We start from the raw sequence: 26,053 nt of genomic DNA on the forward strand, positions 1-26,053 counted from the left end.
CAGATTGATGCTTATAGAAAGCCCTATTCGCTGGAGGGCTTAAATGTGTCGGCTTCTGTAGCGAGGTGCAGCTAGGCAAGCAGTCCGTTCTCTTCGCAGTCTAGAAATGATGGTCTTGCTCTGAGGGTCTTTATTTGTTGTTCTCTATCCTGGTTTGTAGGGTGGTCATGTTGCTCAACATAGATTAATAGTTCTGAGGAAAGGTGTAGCAAGTATTCTAACAGAATAGAAATAGAATAATTCTAATGGAATGGAAAAAGAAATATCTCTGGACCACATTTCCATCATATGTACCTAGTCCTTCTGACGGTGGGTGTCCAGCATCATCTCAGCATCATCTATCAAAGTACTGGCCTATAACAATCAACTGCAGGTTCTTCCATTTTATGGAATGGAATAGCATGGAATGAGACATATATCTGAATCACATTTCCATCAACACTGAAGCCTTTTAGGTAGCTGTGTGCAAAATACAACAAATTAGTACCGCCATCTGGGCTTTCCCAGTTTTCGTATTCACATCTTCGGTCAGGAATGTGACGAGGGGGATGTTTGAGGTGGTAATGATACAATTAACTATTTGTATGTGTTTTTTACTTTTAGTCAAAATCTTTTTCTCGTTTCATGTAAGCTTCTTAAATGCTAAACTATATACTTGTTTAACATTAATGTTGCACATCAATGCCGAAGCTTTTCTCACAAACACGTTTTTACTGCCCCCATCTCTCTCTAAAACAAAGGTAAAATGAGACATCTTTTTTGAGAATCTTTTTCTCGTTTCCAAGATTTCAAATCCATTTTGTTACAGCTACAGTTTCTGCTTGTCAGGATTTCATAAGAGTGAGAATTGTGATAAAGGAGGGAAGAGCGTCCGTACTATTCATGATTTCACATATAGCACATCTGTTAAAATTGAAAAGAACTACTCTTAATTCCCTAAACAAATTAAAACCACCAGATTTTTATCTGGCAGTTCCACCGCTTACTTGCCTCTGTGATCCAGCACGTAACCGCTTGCCCATTTGGCTCCTGCTCTTCAAGTATTTAGTCTTCAAACTAAGAAATCTTGTTAAAACCTGGCTGCCTCTTTAGTCTTACTGTTGCTGCTCCTTTTCTTTGGAGCTTCTATTCCAATATCTACACCCACTCACTCCTGCATATTTGTTCCTCTACTCTTCCACCCACCCTACCTAGCATTTCCATTCCCACTTCGTAGTAGCACTATTTTCACCTCTGCTATCGGCTGTCTCTGGTGCTTCCTTTCTCTCTGCCCCTTTGTGTCTTCTTGTGTATTCTGATTTGCTTCCTTCTTTTCACACTCTATTTCTTTATTGTAATTTCACGGTGGTAATAATTGTATATAGATGTTTGTTCAAAAGCACACAAGCGCCTATTGTTGGTCGAAACGTGCTATATAAAAATAAAAAAATACTTAAATACTAAAGAAGCAAGGCTTCAAAAATGTATCCTTATTTTTACAAGGAAACACAATCCTTGGGTAAGTTCAATGTATGCCTCTCTCCGAGATGAGACCTCAACTCGCGAGAAAGTACTGTGAAAAGGAATGCATAAAGTATGAGTAATGAAGAATAGGGGTAGATAATTAGGCCATGACTGTTCGCCCTGATGGGTTCCGTTTCATGCTTCTCTCCCTTGACAGGAATGTTTGATATCTAGATATTTTTGAGTTACAGGAATGACTAAATTTTGTCTTTTTTGAATAGTTGGAATTTTAACTTGTTGGTGGTCTGAACCCTGTTTCATTACTGTAAAGTGTTGCATGCTATGTTGCTTTGAGTTTAGAGTACCTCTTCCTTCTTTCAGATGGACAGCTTTTCACCTGGGGACAGAACAGCCATGGCCAGCTTGGTCTGGGCGAAGGATTCGAATCTCAGACTAGCCCTCAACGTGTGAAGTCTCTGGAGGGGATCCCGCTGGCCCAGGTCACTGCTGGAGGCTTTCACAGCTTTGCCTTGTCTCTTTCGGGGGCTGTCTTTGGATGGGGAAAGAATGATGCTGGACAGCTGGGATTAAACGACGAAGAAGGTATGTAGGTCGACAGAGGTAGTCATGCTTTGAGTGTGGGATGACTGCGACCTGAGAATGATCAAGAGGTTCATGGCTGCTTATTTTCTGTGCTTGCTGTTGTTTGATTTAGTAGTATCAAGTGACAACCTAAACTGAACTGAAGACTCTGTAAAAGGAAGTGCTGTGTTGCAGGCTGTGCATGCCCACATTCACCCTAGCGTAAGGCACGAGTTTACACGCAGATGCACGAGACGACCCGAGATCGCTGCACACATAAGCAATAAGGTCCATGTGACTGCACTATTGAGCAGAGCAAGGCCGGAGTAGAGGGAACAAAGTAACGACCCCCACATCCCTACATTTCTAAGACTTAATATAAAGAGAGAGTCTGAGAAGCTGAAGTCTCATGTGGAATCAAGCCTGAAACGTACTAAAGCAACATTAGGATTTTAAATGTTGGACGGTATATGTACGCTAGAAAATTATCAACATTGAACCATACGTGAAGGCTGAAAAATATATGACCACATCCTCAATAGTGAAAAAGAAGACATCTTGTTTTTAATGTAAAGTTCAGTCCTGAGGAAGGTGTTTCCACAACTTAAATTTCAAGCACCGAAACGCGTCGACATAAGGACTTCATGTGATTTTTATTTATTTCTTTCATAAAAAGTATGATATTGATACAAATGTAATAATTTTGATGTTTTTTATAAAATGTGTACAACACATGTACATGAAAACCAATTGTTTCATTATGTTATGAAATGCACAAGTTCAAAATATTAACTAGAGATTGTGCCCAACTGTGTATTGTACAATTTTAATCAAATGTTTTCCTACTAATAAATATGAGTATAAAGAGGAATTTACAGAGCCTTTGGATTATATTTTCTTTACATGTCTTGTCAAAAGTTTTATGATTACCTGCTAAGTATTTAAAATTGTTAAACAGTCAATTGAACAACACAGAAAGGAACCCCCCTTTGTTTTGTTTATTAATACCCAGTCCTTTCTGGTTTTCTGGGAAACTCTCTTCTTTTGAACGAGTTTATCACCCTGCATAAGTACATCCATTGGAGAGATCCTTGCCTCAAAATGGCTTACAAAAAACAAACATATTCTACCTCTGGGTACAAAAACTTATGGACTGTTTTAGAATTCAGCAGAGGGAATGCTCCATCACAAATATGACTGCTATCCCGTCCGCCATATTACGATCCCCGAGGATAGAATGTGATTGTAATATGGGAGAGGGGATATCCGGCACGTTTGTGACAGAGTGGTCCTCTCCGCAGGCCCTTAGACTCCTTCTCTAGGGCTGGTCAGTAAAGGTAAATCCTTTGATACATCTAGCCCATAGCTTTTAGTAATGGCAGCGAGGGCTCATAATTGTTCTTCTAGGAGTTCAGCCACTATTCTTGCCACATACGCCAACTATATTTCTGCGGTGTGTGCCAACCAGCGTTGAAATTGGGTCAGTGTTAGGAATTTTTGTATGTCCACAAATGTGCAGCTGTTGTCAATGCTGGGGAGTTCGGATAACATTTCAGATTGACATGCAGCCATCAGTAAAGTGAGTGGGCTAACACCATACCTCCATGGTGTGAAGCCATCAGGAATGTAAAGGCGTGTTGGTGAATGGACGAATGTCCTTGCAGGCTGTGACCGCTAGACTACTCTCTTTGTTCTCCTTGTGGATTTGAATCTGTTAGTCCATGAGCGGTGCTCAGTGTGGTTTTGTGTTGCTCAACAGCAGAGCGCAAGTCCCTGCTGGGCTGCGAGTGCAGTCAACACTTAGTTGAACATATACACGACATACTGCCCACCAGAGTATAGCGTAAGTGCTTATATGGGAAAACGTGGGCCATTGTGGGACGGAGCCTGGAATGGCTAGATGGCAGAGAACGGTGGTACGAGTTTGATGAGGGAGGAAAGAGTGCTGCAAATATTCATATTTATTCTGAAAAAGTACTCTAAATCCAAACATAGGCTTACAGTTAATTAAATTTTACAAATGGGAATTTAGGAGCCTTCTTCATTATAGTAGTTTCTGGCTACGTTTGCCATCTTTTGCCCACATTTGTGATTTTTCTTTTTTCTTTTTGTAGACCGAGCGTCTCCTTGCCATGTCAAACCTTTGCGCACCCAGAAGGTTGTTTACATCAGCTGTGGGCAAGAACATACAGCCATCTTGACAAAGGTAAGGCAAAGGGAGCAGTGTTCTTAGTCCTGTTGTTAAAGTTTATTTTCTCTTTATGATTTATGGTACGTCTTTTGCAGCTTTGTGTTATGCAAGAACATTATATTTAAAAAAAACTCCCAAATAGGGAAGTAGTACAGATTCTGCGTAGTCTTTTGGATTCTCATCTGCTTAAGAAGTTTGAAAACATTGGCATTAAAGGTCTTTTTAGGCACATGCTTCGTTCTTATTTGTTTTAATTTTAAACGTGGCCAGTACCATTTAATAAAAAAAAAAAAGCACCATTAGCAGTCCAAACCACAAGTTGTGCAAAATAGTGTCATGGTACAGCATAAACAATTTATCAATGAGTGAGAGAAGAGACTAACAGGTGAGAGAGCCTTATGCTACAGTAGAGTATCATCTTAACCTAAAGACTGAAAAATGTGCATCAGATCCTAAAATATATCACATAATTAAGTTAGACGAGTAAATGTTTCAGACAGCAGTCCTATATCCTAGACAACTCAGTGAGGTATCAGATCATTGGGCTTGATCATAGTGGTTTATCATCTGATTTTGGATTAATTTTGAGCAGAACAGTCAGTAACTTCAACTCGTTTCTTCAGATGTAAACACAGTAGATGGTTTAGAGACTTCCAACTCTGCTCATTTATATAGTTCAGACCTGCACTTGGTAATTCCCGGTGCATAAGGAGACTTTCGTCCAAGTGCGATAATGTTTTCTAATGAGACCAATCAATGAGTCTACATCTCATCTTGTCCATAGTGGACCTAGACCCAATTCCTAGAAGACAGACCTTGGATCTCAGCTCGAAATCAAGTCTGTTATTTTACTCCAGAAAACGCCAGTGATTGGGCCTAACTATACCATGTGAAAGAATGTTGCGTCAGGGCTTGAGCACTTACAGCATGCATCAGTGACAGTAGTGGGAAATGTTCTGTATAATTTCGCTGTGAAAAGGTAAGTGCAGTGGAAATAGTTGAATTGTAACAATTCGGACGTGTGTAAAAGCTGTACAAACGCCTATTTGAGAGTGGCTGTGTATGATCTGCTCCCTCATCTTTCTCCCCACAACCCTTTAGAGCATTCAGGCATTTGTTTTGTGTGTGTGTCCAAGAGATTTAGAAAAATTGGAGACCATATGACTACTTTAGTCTCACGTTAAGCTTTAACTGTATGGTGCAATATGTTTCAGTTTCATCATGAGTTGGGCTCCACAGAGGCCTGATTGCTCTTTTCAATGCTGCATGCATTAAGAATTGGCCAGAGGGTATACTGTATTCCTGGTTAAATTCTGCAAAGGGTATAAAATACCCCAAGTTATAAAGCAAACCCTCATGTAAGATAGTAGTGGTGTCCTTACAGGAGACTGTGCTTCAGGATCAACATAAAGGAAATGCTGTGGGGAGCATACACATGCAAGAAAGGGCCCTTGTAGTTATCTAACTCATTAAACCATTGATTGCTCATAGTAGAAATACAAAGACCTTTCTGCTACTTCACCAACCTAGTGCATAGAAGCCAGTGACTCAGTTTTAGGCCTTCAATCCCAGACCCATTATGATGACCAATGAGCCTAAGCACATTTGTTTTGTTTATTCAGACCACCGACAGGTGGGCCTTTTCTCCTTCGCTACGTGAGGGGGTGGTCTTATTCTTTTGAGCTCTTCCTTGTAGGCCTTACATGTCCCTCTTTAGGTTGAAGCCTTACTAACGATATCTTGGAGACATACGGAAAGCTTCTCTGGGAATGCATTCCATCCATTGCTTATCATTGACTTTGTGTTTTGTAACTCACATTTGATTGCTTTCTATTTGCTGGCTCTATTTGTTCTAGGTTGTCCAGTTTGAGTTCTTTCCTCCCATTGCCCAAACCCTATTTACTGAATTCTTCCACCAGTCCTGGGTTCTATAAGCAGGCCCCTAAATCTTGTTCTTATGTTGTCACATTTGCTGTGCGTTCAAAGACGGATGTCAGGCTCTGTCTTCCAGCGAGCTTGGTGTTTGCATTTCTTTCTCTGACTTCAAAGTAAGACGATTTATGTGACAACCATGCTGGCAACTGGAAGTGTGCTTGCGGAAGCCTGTATGATTTTTTTTTCTAGCATGCAACAAAATGTAAATGTCTGTAGATGATCTACGCAGATATTTCAGAAAATATCAGAATTCGAAAACCACAAATGAAGCATATTTTTGGTAATTCTGAAGTGTGGTGGAAACAAATATTCTAATACGATCAAAACAAATCAATACATATGGCATTTCCACATAATTTCGTTTGTGCGCTGTATACTTTTATCACTTAAATGTATGTCTGTGCAAATGTAATGGTAATTTCAAATGAAGATGCTACCCCGCTCCATTCTACTTTGCACCACTACACACTACCCCACTCCACACTACATCACTGCACTCTACTATGCACCACTTCACTCTACACTACTCTGCACAATACACCCTACCCCGACACTACTCTACTGTGCACCACTGCACTATTTGCCATTGCACTCTGCACCACTGTACTGTACTGTACTGTACTCTATACTACTGTACGCTACCCTGCACCACTCAACTCCGAAGCAATCTACTTGGCGCCATGCCACATGGTGCTACTCCATTCTACTAAGAACCATTGCACTCTACTGTGCATCACTGCACTCTACTCCAAACCATTGCACTCTACTGTGCATCCCTGCACAGTATGCGACTTTACTAAAAAATACTAAAGAAAAATGCAGTCTACAACACTATACTCAAACAATGCACTCTACACCACTGTAGTCTACTCTGCCACACTGCACCCTCTGCCATTGTACTCTCTGCTACTTCACGCTCTGCACCACTCTACCCCACTCTCTCTGCACCACTCCACGCCACTCTACCTTGCACCGCTCTACGCCACTGCACTCCACATAAATGCACTTTACGCCACTCTGCTATACACCACTGCACATTCTACGACAGTCTACTCTGCAGCACTGAACTATCTGCCACATCACTGCACCGCTCCACTCTACGCCACTCTACTCTTCAACACTGCACTCTCCACCACTGGACTCGCCACCACTCTTTTCTGCACCACTGCACTCTATCCTGCTGCACTCTACTCTGCACCATTCTACTCTATGCCACTCTACTGCACGCTACAGCAGCTCATTGTACGCCAGAGACTCTACGCCACTCTACTCTGCATCACTGCACTCTATGCCAATCCACTCTAATCTACTCTGCACCACTGCACTCTATACCACCGCACTCCGCTCTGAGACAGTCTAGTCTATGCAACCACACTCTACGCCACTCTATACCACTTTGCTCCACTTCACTATACACAACTTCAATCTACCCTGTGCCATTCCGCTCCATGCCACTCTTTTCTACACCTCTGCACTGTTTGCCAATGCAATCTACACCACTTTACTCAAAACCAGTACGTTCTGCCCCACTGCACTCTACTATACTCTGCAACACTCTACCGTACGCCACTGCACTCGACGCCACTCTGCTCTCCATCTTTGCACTCTACAACATTTCACTGTACAACACTACACCACTGCACTCTCTGCCACTGAACTCTATGCCACTCTATACTGTGCACCTGCACTTTATGCCACAACACTCTTCTCTGCACTGCTCTACGCCACTCTACGCCACTCTTTGCCATGCACACTACGCCACTCTAATCGACTGTGCACCACTGCACTGTGACACTACACTCTACTCCTCCCTATTCTGCACCATTCTGCTGTATTCCAGTGCACTCTGCCCCACTCTTCTATGCATCACTGCAGACTTCTCCACTGCACTCTATACCACTCCAGTCTAGGCCAATCGACTCTACTCTTCACCACTCCACTTTATGCCACTCTACTCTGCACTCTATGCCACTGCACTCTTATGCCAATCTACGCCACTTCACCCTATTCTGAAAGAATGTACTGTACGCCACTGTGCTCTGCTACTGCACTCTACTCCACTCTATGCCACGCCACTCAACGCTAATGCACCCTACACTGCAGGCTATGCTGCACCACGCTTCTCTGCACCACTCCACCCCCCTGCGCAACTCTATTCTGCACCACTGAACTCTACACCATTGCGATATACGTCACGCCCCTCTGTTCACTCTGTTCTACTCTGCACCACACTACGCCAATGCACTCTACACCACTCAACAGCACTCTACCCCAATGCACTCTACGCCACTACTCTGCATCACCCCATGCAACTCTATTCTGCACCACTGCACTCCACACCATTTCCCTCTACACCGCTGTACTCTACGCCACTCTACTCCTCTACACGCTACCCTACAACACTCCACACTACCCTGAACCACTCTACCCTGAATCACTCCACTCTGAACCACTCCACTCTACCCAGAGCCACTCCACTCTACCCTACCGAGAACCACTTCACTCTGCCCTACCCAGAACCACTTCACTCTGCCCTACCCAGAACCACTTCACTCTGCCCTACCCAGAACCACTTCACTCTGCCACTTCACTCTAGTCTTAAACAATCTACTCTACTCTACAGCACTGCGATCTACTCTGCACCACTCAACTCTGCACCACTGCACTGTATGACTGCATTCTACATCACTTTACTCAAAACCATTTCTCTCTATGCCACTGCACTCTATTCCAGTCTACTCTGCACCACTGTAATTTACACCACTTCACTCTAAGCCACTCCACTCTACCCTATGACACTCTACTTTATTAAACTCCGCTCCACTCTACGACACTACTCCACTCTATGATGCTCTACTACTCCACTCAATGATGCTCTACGCATCTCCCTCTATTCCACTTTACTCCACTACAACACTCTACAACACACTACTCCATTCAACTCTAATCCACTCAACTGCCACTCCGCTCTGACACTCTATGCCACTTCACTCCACGCCAATCCATCTGCAACACTCTACTCCACTTTACACAACACCCTCTGCACCACTCCTTGATACTCTCTGCCAGTCCACCTTACAACACTCTACTCCTCTCTGATGTTCTTAGGCCGGCTTTAGGGCGGTGCGACCGGTGCCGCTGCACTGGGCACTGACATGGGAGGCAGAGGGGGCACTAACCTCAGGGAAGGTGTACTGTGTTTAGCAATAACTAACTAAATAAGATTTAAAAGCATCTGCTGCAGAATTCCTTGCAGTCCAGCTTTAGGGCAGCAATAACAATGTCAAGATAACTTGTGATCAATGACCCTGAGAGAGAGAGAGATAGATCAGAGTTTTATCTAGTGACAGTTTTGACTCGCCATGAAGTAGGACAGACAGTTAATATTCCTGCTGCGAAGAACACATCTGTATTTTATGTTGATAGCTGTGTGGATTAGTAAAGCCAGCCTTGGCCATCACTTTAAAACAAATGAAACGTATGCGAGAGACGGGCTATGAAGAGATATGGGGCATTTTGGTGGGTGGTAGTGAGGGAATCCGAAGATGAGGTCATGGGTGGGGGTAACAAAAAAGAAAGCTTTAGAGCTGGAAAACACTGCAGCTTTTTTTGTTACTGGAGGACAATATTACAGCTATGCTGCAAAACGTGCACAACCACTCCATGTTTAGAAAACTGCTTCATACATTGTTTCAGGAAAGGCACGGTCTTGGCGTGAACTACCTACTCGTGCTTGCTAAACTTGTTCTGCACGTTGTAAAACCGCCTGCAGGCTGACTCGCCCTCCGTAGTTAAATATCTGAAATGTCCATGGTATTTATCACAAAGCAGTTAAAAAAACCTAGCAAGGTGGGGTTATTCAATTCAGTTGTCAAGATGTCACTACAAACATTACTTCAACCCAGTGGGAGAAAAGTATGTTTTATCTCTTAACTGAAAAATAAAACCATGATTAATTGAAAGAGGGCAGCCCAGCTACATATCTCATACTCCCCCACCCTCACCCCCGCCACTCACCCGCACATGGACTTGTGTCTTTCGTTTGCCTCCTGATCCTCACACTAAGCCGGCGGAGTCCAAACCGCATGGCCGATCCCCGGTGGAGCTGCTCTGACAGCTTATGGGGAGCCTGGCTCTGGCACACCGCTTTGGCCGTCACCTACCCAGCCCGTCTTAGGACATTTGTCTCGTCTTCAACTCCGCTGCTGTCTCCTTCCTTTAGACTCCCAATTCTCCCTGATCTGTTTGATCCTGACTCTCGTTTTTCGCTAATAACTCTTGTAATGAATATGTATTCATTCTGTTATTAATGTAAAATCTCTGTAATTTGTAACACACTGTTTCTTTCTGTAAAGCGCTCCGATACCTCCGGGTCTAGCCAGCGCTATATAAAACTCGAATAAATAAATAAAATGCTTCTGTGAGATCTGTTGGACAGCGGACATCTTCAAGCATATATTAAAAACATTATGTTCGAGGCATATGAGCTGCAGATTGCACACTGTGCATAGATCGCCACCTAGTGTTGGGCCCAGATGTTTGCAGTTTGTTGTTGTCCTGAAAAGTTCTTTGGAAGTCACAAGATAGGTGACTCCTCCTTAGGACCACATTGCGCATGAGCATCGGCTCCATCCCCAGATTGTTTTTTTTCCGCCATCGGGCTCGGATGTGTTTCCTGCGCTCCGGTTCGGAACCGAATTTCCTTTGGCACGCAATCCTCACCCAGTTCGACGGTTTTGTTTCGATCTCGATCCACGACGCGATTCTCTACCAACTTCGAAGCCTTCGGGCCTACCTAGGCCTCACTTTCTGGCTCATGCAAAGGACGCCATTCAAGAAGTGTCCTCAATGTGGGTCGAGGTTTCCCCACACCGACCTACATGAGGTGTGCAACATGTGCCTTTCACCGGAGCACGAGGCCAAAGACTGTTCGGCGTGTGCCTCATTCCGCTCCCAGAAGACCATTCGGGAATGACGAGCTCGAAGAACTATGGCTCGCTCGTCAGCTTCGATTCCCGACGACATCTTTGAAGAGGGCGTCGACGTGGCAGAACACCAGCACGCCGAGGAGAGTATCGGATCCTCAGATGCCGAAGACCGAGGAAGTCACTCCAGCTCAACGGGTCGTAAGTAAGATCGTCGACCCCACCCCTTCCTCGACACCATCAAAAAAGGCTTCGGTCACACCCTCACCTTCGGGCTCGGGTGCACACCGAGAGACTGCTTCCAACGCCCCGCCTTTGGGCCCGGCAAAGAAGCCATAAAGCCTTCAGGCGGCTCGGGCTGGAGCCAGCCTATTTCCGGTGACCACCCAGTACCGACACCGAAGAAAAAGCCATCTTCCTCTTCCACGTCGACCGTTGCTTCGACACCCAAGCACACAGCGCCGAAGACTGGCAGCGGTACATCGATGCTGAAACCGCACTTGGAGCCGAGTAAAAAATCAACCAAAGCTCCAGATTCACATGCATCGGAGCCGAAAAAACTCTTGGAATCAAAAAAACAGGTTCCCGTAAAAGACACTTTGAAAGGGCACACTCCTAAGCCAGCTACCGACTCGGTGCCTAAAAAACATACGGAGCCGAAAATTTCGACGCCAAAGGATCTACCTGCTCACAGGAGCTTTTTACACCGGATCCACTACAAAAAAACTCTTTTAAAGGATCATAAAACTGGACAATTGACTCTCAGCTCCAAGAAGAGACTACTTGAGACGCCAGCACCTCCTCCCCCTGCAAAGAAGAGAGACATTGCAACCTCTCCATTAAGGGTCCCTTCTCCTCCACCTCCCCATACTGTTCCTACTCCTACACCACCTCCACCACAGCACTCACCTACACCATCTCCTAATCCAGACGATGATGTACACACAGATTCTGATTATGAAGGTGGGTTTGCACATTACCCAGCACAGGCTAATAGCCCCCCTCAGTCACCTAATCCATGGGATGATTACAACACCCCAGATGTGCCTTACGTCCCACAAGATGTCTACCCTTCCAGACCTTCCCCACCAGAGGACACCATAGGTTTTAACCTACTAGTCCAGAGGGCTGCACAATATCATGGGGTGGACTTACACACCGATGCAGTGGAGGAAGACTTCCTATTAGACACTTTTGACAACACACAAAGGTCTACTGCCATTTTACCAATGCTTAAGGGCGTCATCAAGCACGCAACAGAGGTTTTTAAAGACCCTGATAGAGCTAGGGTCCTCAATCCCCGCATTGAGAAAAAATATAAAGCTGCCCCTGCAGACCCAGTTTATATTAAAGGCCCAGCACAATTAGATTCTTTAGTGGTATCCAATGCACCTAAACGTGCTAATTCCCAAACAAAAGGTGAAGCCTCACCACCAGACAAAGAATCTAAACTCCTTAACGCCTCTGGCAAAAGAACTGCGGCACAAGCAGCTAACATCTGGCTCATTGCCAACACCCAAGCGTTGCTGGCAAGATACGACAGGGCACATTATGACGAACTAGAGTCCCTAATGCAGCACCTACCAGACAAATACAAAAACAGGACTAATGAACTTATACAGGAAGGTAAAAATATCACTAATACTTTCATCCGTTGTGCCCTAGACGCTGCAGATACTGCCTCAAGGGCAATCAATACCAGCACCTTACTACGTAGACATGCCTGGCTACGTATTTCATGTTTTAAACCTGAGGTGCAAAACTCCATCCTTAATCAGCCATTTGATGAGACACACTTATTTGGGCCAAATGTTGACGTGTCTTTAGAAAAAATGAAAAAATACACCGACACAGCAAAATCTATGGGAGCCTTGCAGCAGCAAGCTCCCAGACGTTCTTTTCGTTGCTCATCGTACAGAGGCAACACAAGAGGCTACTCCTCAGAAAGTCCCTCCTCTTCCTACAAAACCCCTAGCCAATCCACATTCACTAAGGGCTACCAAAGAGGGGGTTACAGGGGTAACAACAACAAAGGCAGAGGCAAAAGCAACACCTCCCGCTCTGCCTCCACCCCTACCCAATGACTTTCCTCCCCTTCCCCCCCAACATTCCACTCCTGTGGGCGGAAGGCTCCAACAATTCCTGCCTGCCTGGATCAACATCACATCAGACGGGTGGGTGCAACAAATTATTCACTCAGGTTACTGTCTAGAATTAACATCTACCCCGCCAAACATACCACCCAAACAGCGTCCAATGTCACAAGAACATCTGTCACTGTTAAAGCAAGAAGTAGTATCTCTGCTAGAAAAAAGTGCAATAGAACTAGTTCCTCTGCACCAGCAAAACAAGGGGGTTTACTCTATTACTTTCTAATCTCAAAGAAGGACGGCTCTCTAAGGCCTATTTTAGATCTCAGACCGCTAAACATATAGTCAGACCATTTTCACATGGTCGCACTCCTTCCTCTCTTGTCACAAGACAACTTCCTGGCTACTCTAGATGTCAAGGACGCATACTTCCACATTCCCATTCACAAAGCTCCCAGGAAGTATCTCAGATTTGTAATAGACTGGCAGCACTACTAATTCAAAGTACTCCCATTCGGAATCACAACAGCACCAAGGGTGTTCACCAATTGCTTGGCAGTGGTGGCAGCGCATCTACGAAGACAGCACATCCATGTCTTCCCGTACCTTGACGACTGGCTCATAAAAGCCAGCTCACACAATCAGTGCGTAAAACACACTCATGCCACCATCCAGCTGCTCCACAACTTGGGGTTCACAATAAACCACACCAACTCTCATCTACAGCCATCCACAGTACAACAGTACCTTGGTGCCACAATAAACACCTCAACAGCGCTAGCTTATCCCACTCCAGCAAGGATAGCCAGCATGCAAAATCTCTTAACAAAGTTTCAGCTACAACACTCCCTTCCAGCACGAGTGTTCATGCAACTCATAGGAATGATGGCCTCTTGCATCTTCATAGTACCCCATGCAAGACTTTAAATGTGTCCGCTACAAGAGTGCTTATCACGTCAATGGAACCAGGCTCAAGGTCACTTAACAGACCTAGTGTTGGTAGACGGTCGAACTCATCGCTCTCTGCAGTGGTGGAACACCAAAAACCTATCCAAGGTACGACCGTTCCTAGAGCCAGTTCCCCAGATAATCTTAACTGCGGACGCATTGCTCTCCGGCTGGGGAGCTCACCTGCTGCAACACACCATGCAAGGCAGGTGGACACCGCAACAAAAATTACTCCACATCAATCATCTGGAGTTACTAGCAGTATTCCTATCACTAAAAGCTTTCCAGAAGCAAGTAGCAAACAAAGCTGTGCAGGGGTGTGGAATTTATTAAAATATCTACTTGTCCATGGGGCAGGTTGCTTCATATATCTACTTGTCCTGTAACAAAATCCACTTGTCCCTTTGGTGCCATGATGTGTGGCGACAAATTATGGCAGCAATCTCAACATATAAGAGCTCTTATATAGCCTCTCTGATTATGCCAGGGCTCATACCATAGTAGTGTTTAAATACTAGAAATCCCTTTATGTTGATATGTTTCCGCACATCTACATACTGGGACTGAAGGTAGTGGTAAACAATAGTTCCAGGGTTGGAATGTCCTTTTGAGTCTGTGCAAACCTACTGACTTGCATGTTTTTTAAGGGTTTTCAACAACTCTTCTCTATTCTTTTCCAATACTGAGACCTGTTGGAAATTTACTCCTGACAATGGCAGATGTAAACCTTCTTCCAGAGTTTGGAAAAAAGTGGTTGGAGGGAAAATAAACTTGCAAACACTCAGGTGTTCGCAGGAGCAAATCTACACATGCATATTTGCTCATGCTAAAATGCAGTTCACAGATATTTTCTTGGAGTACTATTTCTTGCCATACTGTGGGAAAATTCTTGTGAATTCACGAAAGCCATTTAGCTGCCCTTAATGCAAGGAAATATACCAAGGGTGCACTTTTGAGACTTTCTTTAAAAATTGGGCCCCTAATTTGGTCTGGTGTTAACCATGACATTTTGTGTTTATTGAAATTCTCTCTATGTATCGGCTGGCTCCACGGTGAGTGACAGCATTCTGCTTTTCCAGAAGGAGCATATAGGCACACAAAGTAGTTTTGTTCAGTGCCAGTAACTAATGTAGCAGTGTGTGCTTTTTTGAGACCAAGAACAATTTTTGCTTTTGCCAATGTTTGTTATATTGGTGAGGGTCCAGCAGCTCTCACATCAAATAAGGTTTTACAAAAACCATGCCAAAACAAGTCACGCATTGCCAAAACTAAAAAGCTGACTACCATTTCAGACCTTTTGGCTTTGCCAATGCTTGTTTATTTATGTTTCCCAAAATCTTATTGAAACTGGTTACACTGATTTTCTAATATGAATATTTTGGGGAAATACTAGCATGCATCAACACATTTTACAAATTGATGCTGAAAAGACATGGTAACTGAAATTTTACAGTAGTTTAGCAAAAAATGTTTTTTTCTACTTTTATTTTTTAGGAACATTTTATATTGAAAGCAAAGAAACATTAACCTTGCTTTCAAGCTTCTGCCCATATTTACATCTAATCCAAGAGCATTCTGGGAGCATTATGAGGCTATGCATATTGCTAAACTTTGAAACCGTGTGCACATTTTTATACTAGAACCACTGTCAGTAGTGCAGTCAGAACTTACATTTACTGAGACCGCTCAGCCTAATAATAAAGGCTCTCAATCAATGAACCATAAATACAAGTTTGAACAGCATTAACATATGCACACAAATATTAACTTAACTGCAGGCAGGGCCCTTCCCTGATCCTTAATGTGGTACTGCAAACTGGCAGCAAAAGGGTTTGCTCTTCAGGGGGTGGGCCTGCTTGTCCCAAGGACAAAATGCACATTAAAACTTGTTGCCATTGACCCCAAACAATATGTCCTGGGCGTCGGGCTATAGGAATTCCACATCCCTGCTGTGTTAGTCCGCACAGACAACATGACAGCAATGTATTACATACATAAGCAAGGAGGCACGCACTCCCTGCAACTATCTCAACTAGCACAGGACATATGGAGGTGGGCTATACCTCAGAACATATTCCTTTTAGCCCAACATGTCCCAGGAGTACAAAATACTATAGCAGATCTGTTAAGTCATCAAACACAACAGACCCACGAGTGGAAACTTCATATGCAAGTTCTTCAGCCATTCTTTCAGATGTGGGGACAACCTCAGATAGACCTCCCACGAAAACGCAAAATGCCCAAGCTTTGCCGCCAGATATCCACACCCACTGTCCAAAGGCAATGCGATATGGATGAATTGGTCAAACAAATTTGCGTACGCTTTTCTACCTCTACCACTCATGCCACTGGTAGTACGCAAACTACAGCAGCATTCTCTGACCCTCATCCTAGTTGCTCCAACGTGGGCAAGACAACCGTGGTACACCAAACTGCTACCACTTTCTGTAGTACCACACCAAAAATTACACCTGTCTCCACACCTCTTAACACAGAACCATGGAGAAATCAGACACCCAGACCCAGCTCAGCTCCACTTGGCGATCTGTCTCCTGAAGTCCTAGAATTTGGGTATTTAAACCTTCCTCCAGACTGCATGAACGTCATTAAAGAAGCTAGACGTCCTCCCACTAGGGCATGTTACGCGGCCAAGTGGAAACTATTTGCGATATATTGTCACAACAACAATATTAATCCCTTAGATGTGACTATTCAACACAGCAAAGGTTACTTACTGCATCTTCAAAGATGTAACTTAGCCTATACGTCTATTAGACTACATCTTGCTGCAATAGCAGCATATCTGCAAAACAGACAACATCTATCCCTGTTCAGAGTGCCTGCCATTAAAGCCTTAATGGAAGGCCTTAAAAGAATAATTCCTCCCAGAGTACCACCTTCACCTGTATGGAATTTTAAACGTTGTTCTCACGCGGCTAATGGGGCCTCCCTTCGAACCCCTACACAGATGTGAATTACAATTTTTAACATGGAAAGTTGCGTTCCTAGTAGCGATTACTTCTCTGCGCAGAGTTAGTGAACTACAAGCACTAACCATTCAAGAACCCTTTTTGCAAATGCATCAAAATAAGGTCGTTCTGCGTACTAATCCAAAATTCCTGCCTAAAGTCATTTCTCCATTCCATCTCAATCAATCTGTGGAACTGCCCGTTTTCTTCTCGCAACCACAGTCAGTAGCAGAAAGAGCGTTACTATACTACATAGAAAGGACACAACCCTTTCGCAAGACAAAACAACTTTTTGTGTCTTTCTCACCACCACACAAGGGTAATCCCATTTCAAAATCTGGGATAGCTAGATGGATTGTCAAATGCATACAGATTTGCTACCACAAAGCTAAACGTACGCTATCTGTTCCTCCTAAAGCCCACTCTACCAGAAATATAGGGGCTTCAATGGCATTTTTAGGGAACATTCCCCTAGATAACATCTGCAGAGCAGCTACATGGGCTACACCGCACACATTCACAAAACACTATTGTGTAGATGTGCAAACAAAACATCAAGCTAATGTGGGCCAGGCTGTTCTCAAAACATTATTCCAAACTACTCCAACAGATAGGGGTGGTCGCCGCTAAGAGTGGGTACTGCTATACAATCAATGCACAGTGTGCAATGTGCTGCTCATATGCCTCGAACGGAAAATGCTACTTACCAGTATGCATCTGTTCTTGGCATGTAGAGCTGCAGAGTTGCACACGCCAACCCACCTCCCTGGCTACCCTTGTCTGTTCCAGTATTATCTTAATTAGATACAAATTACATGGGCATCCTTCATTTTCTTGCAAAGCTCCACCATTTCCCTAATGGCGAAAAACAATCTGGGGCTGGAGCCGATGCCCATGCGCAATGTGGTCCTAAGGAGGAGTCACCTATCTCGTGACTTCCAGAGAACTTTTCAGGACAACAACAAACTGCAAACATCCGGGCCCAACACTAGGTGGCGATCTATGCACAGTGTGCAACTCTGCAGCTCTACATGCCAAGAACAGATACATATTGGTAAGTAGCATTTTCCTTCTAAATACTGCTGAGAAGCAGTTCAGCGCTCTCATGCTGAATGTGGCTGTAAAATGTTGCAGATTGTTTCAGGTCTACAGCTTTGCTCACTGTGACTTCTTTACTGAGGCTTGTAACAAGCCATCATATCCTCGCTGTTCCCATTTGAGCATTTCTTGAGCTTGCAAGAGCGGTCACAGCCTCCTGTGGTTGCTGACATGTCCTGAGGGTAGTGGGGTTGGTGAGACATTAAAAAAATAATTATTAAAGGCATTTACCTGCGAGCGCAACGTTCTCCTCGATGGTCTCTCGTCGAGGCAGGCAGGGTCCAAACTCCTAAGCCAATCCTGGCGCTGCTTTCATCATGAGAACAGTGCCAGGATTTGTGGGAGTGGCCTCTGTCAGCGCTCACAGGAGTACTGGAGGCTTTTGCTGTCTCAAGACAGATGGGTTAGAGAGGTTTTAAATGCACGTCTGGCCGGTCGTCGCAAGACGACAGGCCAAAGAGACATGCACATGTTTAACTTAAGCACACAACTCCCTGCTGCCCCTCAGCAGCAATGGCCCGCCACATCCTGATGCTCATTTCGGGACGGGTTGGGTGCCGGAAAATAAAATGGTAATAAATAAACTTTATTACCATCTTATTTTTCAGCTCTGGCCTGGGGCTTTTCTTGGTGCACAGTATAGAGAAAGTGTGACAAACATTACTTCCTGCTTACATTTCACAGCATCAGTACTGCGTTCGCTGAAACCGTGTGACAACTGCAATATCAGCATGCACCAGGTACAATAAGCAGTGTTGCAGAAGCAGTGCTAGTTGCAGAAGGTTTGCAAGGTACAGCAACAATGGGAAAACCTCAATGGTGTCTGCACACAGCATATAGGAGCAGTGTGAAGGGCAAACTACTACCTGTAGCAGTTGCACGGAAGCTGTGTGTCTGCACTGGCATCACAACTGGGAGAGGCAGTGGCAGATTTGTCACTGCCTGTTGGCGGCGTAGAGAAACCGTGTGACAGCATTTCTACTGTCTATCCAGACTAGTTGCAGGTCTACAGAAACAGTATAACATAAGCAACTTTAGCTTCACAAGGTTTACCAGTTACACAAGTTTACGCATGATTTCAACAGTACCGCCTGCACAATGTATCAAAGCAGCGTGAAAGCCTTAAAACTACCTTTAACTAAATGTGAGAATGCGGGACAGTAACTATACAGTCTGCAGTATGTTGCAGAACCCATGGCGGCCACATTGATGCTTACATCAGCTGTACAGAAGCAAGACGTCTGGAGAACATTTTACTCTAGTGCTGCAGTAACATGGTAACAGCTGCAGTACAACTGACCATCATGTCCAGAAAATCTGGGTGTAGCATTACTACCCGCATTAGATATATAGCAACAGTGTGACAGGAGCAGCACCATTTGAATTTAGTTAGTGTGTGAGAACAGTTTGCTTTCTTCAAAAAGTAAGGTTGGCATGATCAGTGCCGGTGGGGCAAAAACTCAAGTCCCACAAAGACCGGAGAAAGCGAAACATAGGATGCAGGCAAGACCACAGAGAGAGAGAGAAAAGCAGAACTGGTGAACTTTCTCTAGCTGCCCAAAGAGTACTAGCAAATAGGAAAAATAAATAAAAGGAAGATTAACCATCCTGAGTGAACACAAAGAACTTTGCGGACACTACAGATCCTATTGGTCTTAGCAGTACATAAGGTGTTGCAGTAATAGAACCACCTACAGCAGGCATGTACTCTAGCAGTGTGATTGCAGTAGTGTTACTTGTATTAGTAATTTTATTATTTACACATCACTACTATCAAAGTCTACAGACCTCCCATTAACAAAATTTCATGATATGATCACACATGTCCGTTTGGTACAAATTACGTTGTTAAAGTAAACCTGGCTTCCATGCTGACTTGCTAATTGAGGAAGAATTTTCAACTTAGATTTGAAGCAGTTGAATTGGGAAGATACATTAATTTCTCAGCTGGTATCAATATCATCTATGTGTTTTTCTCACTGCAACAGACTGCAATGTCCATATCTATCACATTTAGAGTTATGGCTGTAACCCATGCCATACACAATGTCTTAAAAACTGCCAAAAATCATATCTTAATTCTCAACAAAACAAATTTTCACTGTAATAAAAAACCTGTGTTTTCTTCATTGTTAAAAATCATCAGCAAATACACACAAGCCTTGAATATTGGCATTTTTAAGAATTCTTGTGCAAACTTATCCTCTTAGAAAATGTTTGCATTTACCACATAATGTAGATGGAGAATAGAATAATACATAAGGACCAGTAAATAAAAAAAGCAACTGATAGGACTTTAATTTGTTAAAGGTTCAGGTAGTATTCCCCCTTCAAGTTTAAGTTTCCAAATCTCGTGATATGCAGGACTGTATTTTTAAGTTGTTGATACACAGGTAGAGCTTAACCCCACTCATTTACCTAACCTCTATTTCAGTGCAGTGACTCTGCTTGTCTTGCCTACTAGACTGGTGGCGTGTTTACCTGTGGAGCCGGTGACCGTGGGCAGCTTGGACACGACTCATTGAACAAGGAGATAAACCCACGGAGAGTTTTGGAGCTCATGGGCAGCGAAGTCTCCCAGATTGCTTGTGGCAGGTGAGTGGTCTGTTTATTAGCATCTCACCAAATTGTGAATTTCCCAGGTCACCTTTTAAGAATTCTGTGCAACATTAAGAAGTGATAGCCACAGCGATCATCAGTTTTGCTAGGTTTAAGACGCTTTATTTATTTAACTGCTCAAACTTAAAAGGATTCTTTTTTTTTCTGTTGGTGGGTGCAAAATATTTTCAGTAGGCATTTGCCTGTAGAGGCCGGAGCATGTATTATAATACAAATTACAGTTTCACACCTTCTATATAAACAGTTGCAGACATCACCTAATAAACGTAGACCTCAGCAGTGTTCCAATTTATTACCTCAGTTGCCTGCTCTTCTAGGCACTACCATGATCATAAAGCACTGGTTTGTGAGAGACAACCACTTCACAGTGCTGATTACTATAGTGAGGTGGTTCTTGTGTTGACCAAACGCCTTCCTAGTGATTGCATTTCTATATAAAAGGTGGATTGGAAATCTCGTTACATGCTCAGTTTGGAGTTTCTGTGAAGTTTAAACCACGCTGCTATAGAGCGCTCCTTTTTCAAGGGAGTGTATTTCCTATCATTTCATAGTGCAGTGTGAAGGCCTCAATTTTATTTAAAAAAAAAAAGAAAACTTATCTCAACTTGTTTGGGGGAGGTTGCCAAATCGATCTGGGTGCAAAGAATTCTAGAATTGGGCACCTAGCACTCATATTAATCTCCCTCTTTGATACTATTGGTTAAACTGAGAAAGCTGGTTTGCCTTGCTGAATCCCAAGTTTAGTTGTTTCAAGTTCTTGCAAATTAAGCCTGTAAGTATTTAGATAGTGCAGAGTAGCTTGAACTTTACACCACCAGAAGCCATTAATGTTCTCTGAAGGCAAGAGTGATGTGCCCCGATTTCCTTGGTTCAGATAACCTGACAGCTTGGTTAGTTATGTCTCTCTAGTCTTATTTCATTGGGAGTTTGCTGTAAACACTGTTGCTGTGTTCGAGTCGATAACTGCCACACTGGTGATGTCTCTTACCCTTAAACTTTCAAGACTTAAATGAGCACTATCTGAAACACTCCTGGATGCAGCTGCGTCTCCTCCATGGACCTCTTTCCCCAGTTGACCTATCCCGGCATCTCCGACCCCTACCTGACCTGCTGCTGTATGTCTCAAATCAAATTCTATGACCACCCCAAGGATTTCCTAAAACAAAATAGCTGTGCCCATGCATGTGACCTAGCCGTCTCAGACCAGGAGCAACCAGTTGTACTTCAGCCGTGGTCCTGCTCCAATAGGGACAGTGCAGTCTGAACTGCCAGGTCAGTGCCTTTCTTTAGCGAGAGCATAAGCAACCTTAGACCAGTTTCAGTCTATTTGGGCCTCAGTAGAGTGGAGATTGAGTCCTATGACAGTGAGCATGGGGCCCACGACTGGGCTTACCTGTAACACTTAGGACGTTGAACTTAGGTAAAGAAAAAAATAATAGGGAACATTGTTTTCTGCCCACTATACCACCACAGAAAAGAACCAGCCATATGGAAACCAGCTTTAGTCATGCAATAATAGGGACAGTCCAGCACAAACTACTGGGCTAGGCGAGCAGAAACAACCCTAGGCCGCTTTCAGCCTGTTTGACCTTAGCCACTAGGGTGTAGATGAGTCCTAAGGCTAAGTTTAATTTAAGCAATCTACTCATGACTTTTTTGTTTTCCTCAGTGCGATTCCATGAGTGTGACGGGTGCCCCCGAACACGAGTCCTTTGCTCATTGCTCCATAGAACTAAGCTGCATCCTATAGAGAAGACCCAAAGTAAAATAGGTGGACAATTTTGTGGGGTGAAATTAATGTAAATGTGCTCACTATCTTTGCATTCCTGACCACGTCCTTACCACAGAGAGATAAAAATACCCCTTGTTGAAGACCTCTCCCTAACTCAGTGCCTTATTTTACATGTTGATGGGCTGGTTTGTGCATTAAGACTATATCTCATTGTACATACCCTGTCTTTCACCAGTACTTCTCTCCATCCACAAGCAATCATCTAGCTACTTTCATGTCCGATGCTATACCTAGCATTGCAAAAATATCATTTCAGATAAGTGTGAGAAGAGCACAGGCCCTTACAAATGCAAAATAGACACCTGGTAAGCAGCTCCACTTGTAGCTAATCTTCATAGCAGCCCAATCCTCCCTTTTTAGGTCTCGCTGGCGTTGCAGCGCGAAGCGCTGCCGCCAACGAGACTTATAGCCGCCTTGCTAGGCCCCAAGGGAGTCGGAGCTGTGCACGAGCCGCTACAGACCTGGGCACGAGCCGACTCAGGTCTGTGAACGCCAACGTGCACGCTCACGGCGTCACGCTCCCGCCCTCCGGCGTCTCTTCCGAGGCGCGCTCCAGGCCGACTTGCGGTGTGCGTGCTCCAGCGTTTCTGTGGCCGGAGGTAGGTAAGTGAGGGCCGGGGGGATTTGTTTGCTTGTTCTTTTCAGCTACCACTTGTAACAAAACCCCACTGCTGCCTCCACACAGGTGTGGGGAGGGCCCGCTGTGGTCAGAAACAGTGTTTGGGGGAAGGGATTCGCTAGAAAAGTGTTGAGCTGTGTAGTAGGGAGGACTGGTCAATTCTGGAGGGGCAATTTAGCGGGCTGATGCCACTGCTAACAGGGCTTCTGTGCACTGTAGTTGGATTACGATTCCAGCAAAGCACTCGGCTGATACGGCTTTTCATCTTCACATGGCGCATAACAAGGCCAGACGAGATGGGTAAATAATGCAACTATCGGCATAAACGCAAGAGAAATATTTCCATTGCGCTGCCTGGGTCAACTCTACAAAAGTGTCCAGTGCCGGGCCTGATAGATGTTGTGACACTGCAGGTTATGAGCTGGGGGTCACAGCAGCGCCTAGACTCCCGCAGATGCTTTTGAACCGGGTGGTAGAACAGTGCACAGATTCCGGGGCTTATTTACAAGGTCCTCGCGCCGCCCGTGCGTACGGGCGGCGCAACAGACTTGTAAATAAGCCCCTCCATTTTATGGGGAGAGGGTTGTGAAGGTCACAAGACTGCAGCTGGAATCCGAGAACGCCTTTCTCACCCAGAAACGGAAATGTACTGTTACTGGAAGTACTTAGTGATGACTCCATTTGGCTGCAGTGTGTAACGTGCCTCGGTCTCTGTGCGAGGCACACCTTTCCTCCCTAAAGAACAACATGCTTCCGCGGTTGACCACTAGTTTCTGGATGCCAGCTAAAGGTTATTATTGTAACTGACTTTGCCTCCGGTTATCAAACTGTACACAAGATAAATGGGAGAGTCCAAAATAATACGGTTTGATTTGTTTCCCGATTATTATTTTTTTTAAAGTACCCAAACCTGTGGAAAATGACAAAATGTATATGTACATAAGCGGCGTTCATTTGTGTTCACCCTCGCCACTGGTGAAGGTAAAGAAAGTCACGAAACAGTGGCCCCGCCATCTTGTTCCCTTTTAGGCTCCATCACGAACATAGATAGTAGCCATCTTTGTGTCATGACCTCCCTGCCCATTGCCGATAGCCATCATCTCTCTCTCTCTCTCTCTCTCTCTCTCTCTCTCTCTCTCTCTCTCTCCAGCCCCGCAAGCACCCCGCGCCCCGACAGCCCCCGGTCTCTCCTGTTCGGGCCATAAACGCACCGCTAAACACGACCTCGTCTCCGTGCTGAACCCATGCCCCTCGCTCTTTCATCCTACCCATAGAACAGGTCCTTTTGGTAACCTCTTCCTCCCTGCCCGATTGCCCGGCCAGATCCCAGGCCATCACCTAGCCCAACAGATGCAGTTTATTGCTTCCTTCAGTAGGACCTCGCCTCACATCAGAGGAGCGGTGATTAATCAAGGCCTTCACACCCCTCGATCTGACCGACACCCCCGCATCCCTCCCAGGAACACCCTTCCTCTCTTCTGGTGGCCCCCCCCCGGCTACATCTGGCCTCTCGACCCAGTCCCACATCATAAAACTAGGTCTCGTGGATGTACCCCTCCGGCCCCGCATAGCGAAACATGATCTTATCGCCCGCCCAACCTTAGATCTGACCACCCCCTCCTGCCCTCGTGCCCCGTTGGAATGTCCGGCTGCAGATTACAATCACATGTCACATTCGGGAGGGGAAAACAACATCAGAGCGATCAGTATGGGAATGGGCCTGGAGCTGGGGTCCCAATCATGCCCTTTTTTGTACTTCAAAGTGTCTTTATTGCAATAAGGAATGTTTGTACATCATAAACCTGTGTATATAAGACGGAGCCGTAGAGAAACTTGTCAGAGCACCTCGAGAAGATACCCTGTTGTCTGATTTGACGTGTTCTGTTCCGTCGGAAATAAACTCCTGTTTCCTGCCTTCCAGTCTCCAGCGCCTGCCTCTTTATTTGGGTAATCGTGAGTTGGGTGAGAAGCGGCTAACGCCAGGCAAACCTAGAAAAGGGGTAAACGACCTGATCTGCCTGAACCCTTTTTCATCAATTGGCGTCCCAAACGTGGGGCCCATCAGCGACACGTGGATCCAGTGAGAGAGGTCCCAACGACAGAGTGAACGACTGCAACGATCGGGAAGAGCTCCTGCCCGATAGACCCTTGTCTGGCAGCCGATCATCCGAACTTCACCGGTTCCGAACAGACCTCTCTCGAGTGATCTACGGTCCTGACTGGGAACCATCAGGAGTGCCACAGCAATTACGGAGAATAGAGGACGATCGGGCGCTGGAAACGGAAGACGAGAAACCGTCCATACGGTCCGGGTAAGGTCGTGGAAACACGACAAATTGCGAATTGATTGTTTGATTGTCATTGGAAAATACTAGTATTACGCATTTTGATTGTTTTGTCCTGAGAGATTCTCTGTCTACAAACGGGGAAGGATAGGAGTATTCTCCCTTTGCAGATAGTGAAGGGTGGGTAGCGCAGGCTTTTGCCCCCGTTGTAACCCGTCGCGCCTACTTCCCTCTCCATTTGATTGTTATCCAAGCATTTATTGTTTTGGAATTGGTTCTTTTTGGATCATTCTCTATTTGCAAACAAGCACAGGGCCGCCATACTCTGTTTAGTCTTTGCAGATAGTGAAGGATAGGTAACGCAGGCTTTTGCCCCCGTTGTAATCCGTCGTGCCTATTTTTATCCCCCACTGATTGATTGTTTGACCGAACATTGATCGTTCGGAATTGGTTCTCGGAAAAGATCTTCTCTGCCTACAAACAGAGAGGAACAGGAAGATCTCTCTCTTTGCAGATAGTGAAGGGTAGGTAGCGCAGGCTTTTGCCCCCGTTGTAAC

General features: G+C 44.8%; 1 protein-coding gene across 3 annotated transcripts in view; it reads left to right on the plus strand.

Annotated features, from left to right (window-relative positions):
* The window catches only part of HERC3 (HECT and RLD domain containing E3 ubiquitin protein ligase 3), a 604,132-nt gene that overhangs the window by 185,801 nt on the left and 392,278 nt on the right, over nucleotides 1-26,053 (plus strand). For all 3 annotated transcript variants that reach the window (XM_078676105.1, XM_078676106.1, XM_078676108.1), the window contains exons 6-8: nucleotides 1,825-2,046; nucleotides 4,140-4,231; nucleotides 20,646-20,776. In XM_078676105.1, coding sequence (XP_078532231.1) covers nucleotides 1,825-2,046; nucleotides 4,140-4,231; nucleotides 20,646-20,776 — 445 coding nt within the window. The remainder of the gene's footprint in view (nucleotides 1-1,824; nucleotides 2,047-4,139; nucleotides 4,232-20,645; nucleotides 20,777-26,053) is intronic.

This window comes from Lissotriton helveticus, chromosome 2_1, assembly GCF_964261635.1.
Source record: "Lissotriton helveticus chromosome 2_1, aLisHel1.1, whole genome shotgun sequence".
NCBI classification, from domain to species: Eukaryota; Metazoa; Chordata; class Amphibia; order Caudata; family Salamandridae; genus Lissotriton; species Lissotriton helveticus.